This window comes from Chrysoperla carnea, chromosome 3 (assembly GCF_905475395.1).
Source record: "Chrysoperla carnea chromosome 3, inChrCarn1.1, whole genome shotgun sequence".
Taxonomy (NCBI): Eukaryota; Metazoa; Arthropoda; class Insecta; order Neuroptera; family Chrysopidae; genus Chrysoperla; species Chrysoperla carnea.
Window position 1 is genome coordinate 21,667,592 of NC_058339.1, and position 11,232 is coordinate 21,678,823.

General features: G+C 30.6%; 1 protein-coding gene across 1 annotated transcript in view; it reads left to right on the forward strand.

Moving 5' to 3' along the window:
* LOC123296436 (protein tiptop) overlaps positions 1–8,074 on the forward strand; it is a 360,365-nt gene extending 352,291 nt beyond the window's left edge. Inside the window, exon 3 of the mRNA XM_044877911.1 lies at positions 4,352–8,074. Within this exon, the coding sequence (XP_044733846.1) occupies positions 4,352–7,982 (3,631 nt within the window). The 3' untranslated portion in view covers positions 7,983–8,074. The remainder of the gene's footprint in view (positions 1–4,351) is intronic.
* Positions 8,075–11,232: the final 3,158 nt, after the last annotated feature.

An 11,232-nucleotide genomic window follows, 5' to 3' on the forward strand; every position in this document is an offset into this window, starting at 1 on the left:
GGTCAATCGACTTAAAATTTTGGTTAATGTATTATTATATTCCTACGAAGTATACACAAATTTAGAATTTTCTGTCGATATGCCCATGGCAAGACAACAACCATAAAAGACGACAAATAGTCTTGTCAATGCTTTCTTTTTATTTATAGGCAATTTGTTTACAGATATCATATACAAATTACATAATCAACAAAATTAAATATTACTATTACTTCTATAGCCTGTTTTTTCTTAAGCGGTATATTTTTAGACCGTGAGTTTTTCTTCATTATCCAGCACGATAAGCTTTAAAATGAGGGGTAAATCATGGAATTTAATAAAGAAATTAGGAAAATTTCGCGTGGGTAAGATGGAACAATTTCAATTGTTTCTCTTCAATCTGCAAAAATACATCAAATTTTGACTGCATGTTATTAATTGCATTTTACAAGCTTTTTATTAATTCACTTTTTTGCCTGTACGTCTGTTTACTTCGTCCAAAATTTGTATTGGACAAAAACGTTTTTACAATAATTAACACTTGGAAATGAATACTTCAATCAATATTTTCCTTATGACAAAAAAACATCTTCAATTTAATTTTACTTAAAATCAAGAGGTTTTCTAAACGGCGGTCAAACTATTTGGTGTAACCTTCTGTAATATTTATTCCTTTTTTAATATTTAGATAAGCTTACCTATCGTAAAAAATAATTTCTTTTGTTTCGTATCAAAAATGATTGTACACATTTGAATAAATAAAGAATATCTACTCTACTTTGTAATCATATTATATACGCCTTGAATTATAGTATAAAATATAAAAAAAAGTAAAATAAAACAAAAAAGGGCATAGTAGAGGATACACAATATAGATTTCTGTTCAAAGTTACAGAAAATTTATATTTTTACTGAAATTTATGAGTAAATAACAAAAGAAGACATAATTTATTCTTACATATTACAAAAAAGAGGGGTTCTATAATACATTTAGGGTGTTTATAATATTTACGACTATTATAAATTGAAATTATATTAACAATAATTTTATTTTTTCATTTTTTTTTTTGCAAAAAAGAAAAAAAAATATGTATGGCTACACAGATTTTCTTTTATGATATGACGCTAATTTTATTTATTTATCTATATTTTTTTATAAAATCTGATTGATTTAATGTTATCGCCCATTTTATACAAAGAATTTAATTTTTTTTATATCGACATTTAAAATTAAAAATCTTTTTTATACGCAGTGCACCAAAAAATTAAATCTATTTTGAATGCAAAAAATAATAATACATTTCAAATTTTTGAATGGACATAATCATGTTACTTACCCTATATTTCATGTTCATTTTGAAAAAAGTATTACTTATAGCGGCAATGCTATCGAAAAAGTTTGGAATCATTCATTCATAAAATAAATAGTTTGAAAAAAAATTTAACTTATTTACACTTATTAATGTCTGTGTTCCATAAAGTAACATTTTTTTTTTTTTAATTTTTCTTGTATCTTGTACCAATCATGATTACCAATTTTGGTTTGAAAAATATTTGATAAAATATATCAAATTATAGATTCCTTCCCTCGAAATATTTCTATAATTGTGGACCTTGTAACTTTGAATTCAAAAAAATGTAAAATTTTTATTAAAAAATTGTCTAAACTTAATTTCATTAGAAATTGTATCCGGCAAGAAAATCGCAAGGATGATATACCTATTAATTAAGTTGATTTTCAAGTCAAAAGCAAATTATGCATTATAAATGTGACATTGTGGAAGCCAAAATTTTGCAACTAGCGATAAGCATAGAAAATGTCTATTTTGATATTTTCACATTTTTGTTGTTGTGCAATAGTTATGACATTTGTTAATATATATAATTATTAATTTTAATATATAATTTTAATATACTCTTTGATCAGCACTGGCAGAAGAAGAAAAATTTAAAAAAAGACTGATGCGCAGTACAAAGTACGCAACGGCCAACTCGCCCGGATAGACGCCTTTTTTCCTGCCAACCTCACCATTCGAGTTTTACGTCCTTAACATATATGTTCTTGCATCTTACTTTTTTATAATTTCCCAAAGTTGGTTGAACTAAAAATGGCGGCACGATAACACATATTACGATTTAAAAAAATTCTGTCTGGGTACCTACACGTCAAAGTATTGGTTTTCATCAATTACTTGACTGTTCATTATTTTAGGTTGAAATACAAAATACACAAAATGTTGAAAATAGAAAAACAAATAATGTCAATACAGAATTAACCACCGTAAATAGTTAGTGGTTACACAAAAGAATATAATAGTGTATCTTTAAGTTGACACTTTATGTAAATGTAAAAATTCACAAAATTTTCAAATATTTTTCCCTTCTTAGGTATGTACAAAATAAATCAATAAAACTAGACACGAATTGTATCTCAAACATTTTTAAATAATTTGTTTACAATAAGGGAATGCTTAGGAAACGGTAGGAAACGAAGAATTTTTACGTAAACATTCGGTAGGATAGAGGACACATAAACCTGTATGGTATAATTACTCAACTTAAAATTCGATCATTTTTGATGCGTTAATGTGAAAATAAATGCATTTAGAATTTTAGAATTTCTATTTTAGAACTTTTATTTAAAATTTCATATATTTAATCAAGTTGTCATCCATGTTTATGATGTCACAATGATAGGTTCTAAACAAAGAACTGTGAGCTTCACATTCAATAATAAAACATACCTTTTTTTGAAATTACAGTTAATCACCTGCAATTCCGTTTCATTCCTGTTTAATTACGTAGCAAATTTTGAACTTTTTAAAAGATTTATTATTTTTACACTTCAACTCTAGGCAAAAAAATATTCTTATCAAGAAAGTCGAATATGCAATTTCTAATTGTCAATTCCGAAGTTTATTTGTTCACAATGTATCTCAAATTTATCGGTGCCGTTTTAGCGAAAACTTAAATGTTTACAAATTTTAAAGACAATGATTTTATTCTATATTACAATTGAAGAATACAATATTTTGATACAATTAAATTGGAAAACAGGAAAATTTTGAGAAATATGGCGGAAATGAATGTCAGTTGTTTGAATCCGATAGGGATGGGATGAATACATTACTAGAATGATTTCAGATTAAAATAGATATTAAAGAATTCATTTTTTTTTTGAAAATACCTGTTATACAAACCACCCCAAGTAAAAATTAGGGTACATTCTATTGAAAAAATCGGTCTAAATATGTCAGCGCATACATTTATTTGTAACGACGTATTGTTGAAGAAAAGTAATCATTTACTAACAACAACAATAACAATATACTGTTCACTTACTCATTCTGTTTGTTACTCACATCTCAGATTAGGGGTATTACATATATATCGTATACTATATATACATTTCATCCCCTACTTCTTAAATGCCATATACTCCACCATTCAACACAGAAAGAACACATAAATCCACCCCACTCAAACATATAACATAGAGATATACGACATAACACACATATATATACATACAAGAATATCATTCTATCCCCCTTGAAAGTCGACCGCTAGCAACAAACTCTCGCATTCGGGTAGTTACCGTCGACGGAGAAGGGATGTAGCATTATTTAGCAGCTATATACAACACGCTGTCGGTGTATCGTAAATTAAACATAAAGCAAACATTTTTCCTTCATTCAATGCCGAACCGGCAAAGCATAAATAGTGTTGAAGTATTTTATAGCTTTCGTTTGCCATATATACACGGTCGTCTGTTATGACGTATATACGAACATATCAAACGAAATCTCGTGTTATAAGTTTTTATAGTCTCAGTTAAATTGTGTTTGTTAGATTGTAATGTTGAAAAAGAAATTTGGACATACTTATTTTTTGTGTGTTAACAATTAATATTTAATTTTGTGTCATATTTACCAAATAATTTAAAGCCAAAAAAAACTTTTAAATCGTATTTATTTATTTTGAAAAATTTTTGTTATTTAAAAAAATTGTTTTCAAAAGTGTGTATTTATTTATTTATTTATTTGTTATGTTTTGTGAAGTGTTTATTAATTTTTATATTGAAATTTAATAAAAAGGTAATAATTAAAAAAAAATATTTTAGCATTTTTGAATGTTTTGATTTTACTGAATAAAATGCATGCAAATGTCTTTAACATGTGATATCAATTGTTTGAATGTACGTGTGCTGCCATCTCTTTGTTTTTTGATCAACTATTCTTAATACTTATAATTTTATAAAAAAAATTTTAAAACAAGAACATTACTTTTTTAAATTCAGTATACAGATTAAATATAAAAATAAATAATATTTTGAATAAATTTTAATATTTTCGTTTCTCCCTTGTTACAGGGATGTAATGAGTCCTCGTTGTCAATCACGTGAATCTACTGAATCAGCATCAGTTGCTCCTCCAAGATGTCCATCTAACGAGCCAACAATTTTCGTTGCTGATCGTAGTGCAAGTATTTTAAGAGGAATTGCAGCATTACCTGCTAGTGCGCTTAGCCCCGTTGGTGTTGCACTTCCTGCTACTCTACCTCCAGCGGCAGCTGCCGCATTACTACCTCCAAACTCTGCTGCAATGGCTGCTTATTTAGCTGCACAACACTCACATCGATTAATGATGACTTCTCCATTGCCAACAACATTCCCACGGGGTGCTGTATCCCCATTAATTACATCTTCAACGTCGCCACCAGGTGGCTTAGCATTACTTGCAAACACACCTAGTCAATTGACTTCACCTACACCAATTCCAATGCAATCACCATTGAATAACAATGAAGGTGCCATATTGGATTTTAGTACAAAGCGCCCACAAAGAGTGAAAAGTACGGAGTCTGAAGAAGGGGATGATGCAATGAATTTAAGTAAAACCGAAACTCCAAGTCCTTCTGAGGCGGGTGCTCCATTAGATTTGTCTGTTTCAAACAGAAAACGAACCTCAGATGATAACAGTTCTCAACTTCCACGAAAGTCTACTCGATCATCAGATTATAAACCGACAGTCGTTTCACCATGGACCTCCCCAGTTGCATCTCATTTACCTTATTTTGCAGCTGCTGTAGCAGCTGCAAGTTTATCTCCTAAAAATAGCTCTAATATTTCAAATATGGCAGAATCTCAACTTTGGAATGGGAAACTAAAACACAGTGTTCCCACTCCAAGTGACGCTACGAAAGCATTGGAAAAAATGAGTGAACTAAGTAAATTAGGAGGTGAAGATTTGTTCCGCTCCATGGCAAACAGTTCAACCACTAGTACGTCAAATACTTCAACTGGAAATCGTCACAGTGCATGGCAGTCACATTGGTTGAATAAAGGTGCGGAGCAAGCAAAAGATGTGTTGAAATGTGTATGGTGCAAGCAAAGTTTCCCAAGCTTAGCCGCAATGACCACACATATGAAAGAAGCAAAACACTGTGGAGTAAATGTACCAGTTCCTCCTATGTCCGCTCCTTCAATACCAGCACCACAAATGCCACCTCAGTCTTCACCATCAGTTACTGCTAGTTCACCTACTACCCCTTCAAGTACTTCCTCAAGTTCAAAACCATCTCAAGCCGATTTAAATTTGTTAATAAAAGAAACTATGCCTTTGCCGAGAAAGTTAGTTCGTGGCCAAGATGTATGGCTTGGAAAAGGTGCAGAACAAACACGTCAAATTTTGAAATGTATGTGGTGTGGTCAAAGTTTCCGTTCATTAGCTGAAATGACCAGCCATATGCAACAAACTCAACATTATACAAACATAATATCACAAGAGCAAATAATTTCTTGGAAATCAAGTGATGACTCCAAAGGTGGAGGTGGAGGAAGCGGTGGAGGTCCTACTTCCGGAGGACCTGGTGGGGCTAGTAGTCATGTAAGTGCTGTTCTTACGTGTAAAGTTTGTGATCAGGCATTTAGTTCGCTTAAAGAGTTGAGTAATCATATGGTGAAGAACTCACACTACAAAGAACACATAATGCGATCTATTACAGAGAGTGGCGGTCGGCGACGGCAGACGAGAGAAAAAAGGAAAAAATCGCTACCCGTTCGCAAACTTTTAGAACTTGAAAGAGCACAACATGAATTCAAAAATGGTGATGCTGGCAATGGAGGAATAAAGCCTTCACGTGAACAGTCTTTGGCTGGGCGCATTAGTTGTGAAAAATGTGGGGATAAAATTGAAACATCTTTGTTTGTGGATCATATTCGGCAATGCGTGGGAGGTGGTACACTGGGTGTAAATCAAAGAAATTTTTTGAAAAACGCCCTAATGTCAAACAGTATATTGCCTCCTGATAATTCGAATATGATTGTTGGACATGTTACCCCTACCAACAGAGAAGACCGTAAAAGTGTGTCTGATGAATCCCCTTCGCCAGTATTACCTCCACGTCATCATAGATCTCCTTCTTCAGCAACAGATTTATCAACCAAAGAATTACCAACTACTCAATCAGAAGGAACTGGCTCCTCTCCTTCGGTTCTAAATGCTATTGAAAAATTAATTGAAAAAAGTTTTGATTCACGAGTACGTCAAAATACTGCGAATTTTAGTGGGAATGCAACCGCGCAACCTACTGCTCCTATGGGATCTAGTATACTAAAGCGACTTGGAATTGATGAAAGCGTTGATTATACAAAACCCTTAGTTGATCCACAAACAATGAATATTTTACGAAATTACCATAACCATCAACATGGCGGACAACATCAATTTAGCCGCAGGGAAAGAAGTGGAAGCGAATCTAGCTCAATGTCTGAAAGAGGTAGTAGTAGAATTGATTCAATGACTCCGGAACGAAAAATGGAACCACCGTCAATTACTCCTCGAACTACACCTGATAAACGTGTACAAACTCCAGTTTCAGAAAAAAGTACACAAGATGAAGTGGGAGAAAATCTGACTATTAAAAAAGAAGTAATAGATGAAGATGAACAAAGACAAAATAATGTTGAGAATCATCGACAGAATATAACAATTAAAAAAGAACGAATGGACGATGAGACTGAGGAGGATGATAGGGCAAGCTATCACAGTGGTAATGGAATTTTACCACCAAGAATTTCTACGGATAGCAGAATGGAAGATATGCCCGAAGAAGATGGTAGTGGCGTTGTTAAGCGAAGTAATAGTAGTGCTGGAATGCCTAGCCCGTCGATAAGTCCACGACAACCAACACCTTCTGCGGTCGATCAAACAGTTTTACCCCCAAATAGTCCTTGCCGAAACAGTGCAAGTAGCCCTGCTAGTAGTGACAGATCAGGTACACCTCGAAGTATTATTGGAACGCCATCTGAGAAAAAAGCAGGTGGAAGCTTAGGGGCCTTGTCATCAATGTTTGATAATCTATCGGGTGGGGGAAGTAGTTCAAATAATAACGAAAATAATAGTTCAAGTGGCCGTCGTACAAGCAGCCATCCTTTAGCTGCATTGCAAAAATTATGCGATAAGACTGAAACACATCACACAAATCAACGATCTGGTCAAACCCCAAACTCGAATAGTGGTAGTACATCATCAAGTACACCATCAACATCACAAGCATTACCGCAGACACAAAATACTGGTACAACACCTGGTGCAATATTAGCATTTAGTTGGGCATGCAATGATGCTGTCATGACGTCTGATTCTATTATGAAATGTGCGTTTTGTGATACACCTTTCATATCAAAAGGTGCATATCGTCATCATTTATCAAAAATGCATTTTGTAAAAGATGGCGTAATACCCGATCCTGTGTCATTAAAAGCACACCAAGCAACATCCAATACTCATGGTGCCAGTGGTTCAAATAACAGTGGCAAAAGTACACCAGGTGGGGTTAATTCCAGTGGAAATACTTTATCAAATAGTGGTTCTAATACACCATCAGTAAGTACAAGCGCTAAAAGTCCACAGCCTCCAGCAAGCTTTGAAGAGAGTCCACACTCAAAATTTTTAAAATATACTGAATTGGCAAAACAATTGTCTAGTAAATATGTGTGAACTAAAAAGAAAAAAAACAAAAATTGAACATATGGTGTTGTGCAATGAAAACAAATGTGGTAGAATTCTGTAAATATTTAAAATAATGTAGTTAGAATTATAAATACAGAATGATTGATTAGCTTCAGATTAAAATCAATATAATTTTTTTTAATAATCTCTCAAAAAGTTGATGAATCATTCCGTATCTACTTAAAAACATAGATTTATTAATAAGAAATAATTCGTGATATTTTTCTTAAGTGTGGTTTTAAGTTTTATTGCAAAACTATTTGTAGGCTTCATCAAAGATTCTCATCATTCCTTTTTAATTATTGTTCAGGATAATGATAATTAATAATGTACTTATTCATGTAAATATTGTAATATATTGAACAGAAAAAAAATCTCTTTATATTTTACTTGAAGAAAAATTAAAGTACTCTTATATAATAGCCTAGTTGTAAAACAAATTACCTACAAGGTAATTCATGTAAATTAGGTTTTTAAATACAATGTGATTGCTATATCATATCTTTGCTAAATAGGAATTAAATTAACGTAAAAAAAAAAATAATGGAACAGTGATAAAAATTATTAAAAATGAAACTAAACTGTGAAGATTTCAAAAGTTATACGAGAATCCCAGTCAAAAAATAATTGATATAATTATAAATATGGAAAGCACACATTTTTTTGTGCAAAAAAATTATTATTGTAATATACAATTTTAATAAAATAGTATTAGTCATTACTTTTAGACCATAATATATTTAATCCTACTTAATTCGTATACTTAGAATATATTTTGAGATTTTTGTCTCAAAATTTATTTTTTTTCTGTGAATGTAAATTTACCCACAATTCATTTCCATTCTAAATTTAATTCTTTTATTTTTTGTCTCAGTTTTATTCAAAAAAACGGGAAATGTAAGTAAAAAACTCATGAATTATTGCAATTATGTCATGAATATTTAGAAATGTAAAGAAAAAAAAAATTGTTTGAACACAGTGCCAATATTGTCAATGTAATTTGTATAAAAAAAAATTATCAACAATTTGTTAAATATTTGTTTGCTAAATTTAATTTTTGTGAAAATTTATTAATTTATTGTAAAAAAAAAAGAACTTAATTGCAATTTTATTTAAAATTTACGTATTTATTAATGATAATAATTATTAAACTAATTGAAAATTAAACAAAAAAATATCCAAAAAATTATTACAAAAAAAATTGAAATAAATAAAAAAAAAACACATTCGTATACGTACTTTCTCTCATAATCGCAAATTCTTCTTCCAAGAGAATTGAAAAAAAAAAACTACAAAATATTTATAAAAATTATTAATAAATATTATTAACTAATTATTATTGATTACTCGAAATAAAATAAATAATTACAACACAATGTATACGCTACATCTAGCTCGAAAAAAAAAAAAAATCATAAATAAAGAAAAACCAGCTAAAGTAAAGCTGAATCGTTTATTTTACCAAATCTTCTTTAATATTGTCTTTATTTAAAAAAATATTTTGTTGTATTTAATAAAAAAAAATGCAATTAAAAGCTCAAATAAATATGTATGTTATGAAAAAAAAAATTATGTTTTCTTTTTTGGAGTAAACCATTTTTCATTTCAGAAAAACGTAATGGAGATTTCATGTAAAAAAATAGGTAGGTAAAAATGGTAAAGTAAGGGGGGTAAGTAAAATTTAATTGAAAAGGCATAAAATAAAGTAAGTAAAATATTTATTACTGTAATTCTTAAATGAGCGAACAAAAGATCCAAGCATTAAATTAAAATGTAAGTGTTGAAATAAGTATTAGAAGGTAGAGATTCTCCGATTATGAAGACTTATTTTGTCAAAGTGAGGACAGGACAGTTATCTCACATAAGTTCATTATATTATATCAAGAAAATGTTATCTAATTTCAAGGTAAGTATTATTTATATATGGGAAAAAAAACTCAATTTTTAAATGTGGTGAGATCAAAATCAAAAGAAAAACATTGTATCCTCACGATTATAGCCCGTATAATAGCCAAAGCCATCGAAAATTATTGATTTAAGGGTTAATCTTAAAACGAACAAAAGTAAGTTTAACGCATTTTCACATAAATAAAGATATTTATTAGCTGAATGTATACTAATACAAATACTTCTTATTCAGAAATTACGTAGATCCAAGCTGAAGCTCTGATTTATCTTAAAATTTTCCCTTCAGTGCTTATTATGGACATTTTTTTCAAAAGGTAAGTATATTTTGATAAACAAGTACAGTCAAACCTGGATAAACGAGAGTTCAAGGGAACACAATCTCATTTCCGCATATAGAGGTGTCTCACTAACCCGAGTTTCTCGCTAGTGCAGGTACATGGGTAGCGTTTCTCTCTTATAGAGGTACGCAGTAATAACAAGTCACAGCAAGTACGAATGTATTTTTATTGTAGCTATAGTTCCTCTTAAATAATATAAATAAATAAGCTCGACTGTCGCTTATAGAGGTATAGATAAGTAGCAGTCTCACTTACGAAGGTCCATGAGGGAAAACCACTCTCTCTTACAGATTTTTCTGTTTCTCGCTAATAGAGGTTTTGGGAGCTTAAAATAACGGGTCCTGGCTATTACTCTCACTTATAGAGTTTTCTCACTTATCCAGTTCTCACTTACCCAGGTTTGACTGTATTCATTTTCCCATATAAGAAATGTATTTTGGATTATTCATAAACATGTTTTGGTCCAAAGTAATAATTTCGTAATAATAAGGTTTCTTCCCTTCGTAATAATAAGCTTTTTTAATACTCCTAATTTTTACATCATTATAATTTTATTTAGTTAATTAAGGCATAGAAGTGAAAAGACATTCTTTAACAGATGCAAATGTCATTGCCACATAGATATTGCCATAAAATAGTTCCTAGATTTCAGCTTTCATGGAAAAATATGCAAATACAGGTAGATACAAGTTTAAAATCAATACGCCTACTCTAAATCATATATAATAATCGAAGCTGTCCCTGTCTCAGACATAAACATTTCCATTCATATCACTACCAGTGTATTTTATTTATCTATCACAACATTGGAGTATATAGGGTGTGCCTACATGACCCCACACGGAAAATACAGAAAAAGCCCTAAAAGTTTTGAGTTATGTTATGACTTGACAATATAAGACGAAAAATAAAAATAATATTTTTCGATATCTATTTTGTTTAGTTATTTAGTTTTCGATATTTCGAAAACCAAGGCAGAAAACTTGTTATTA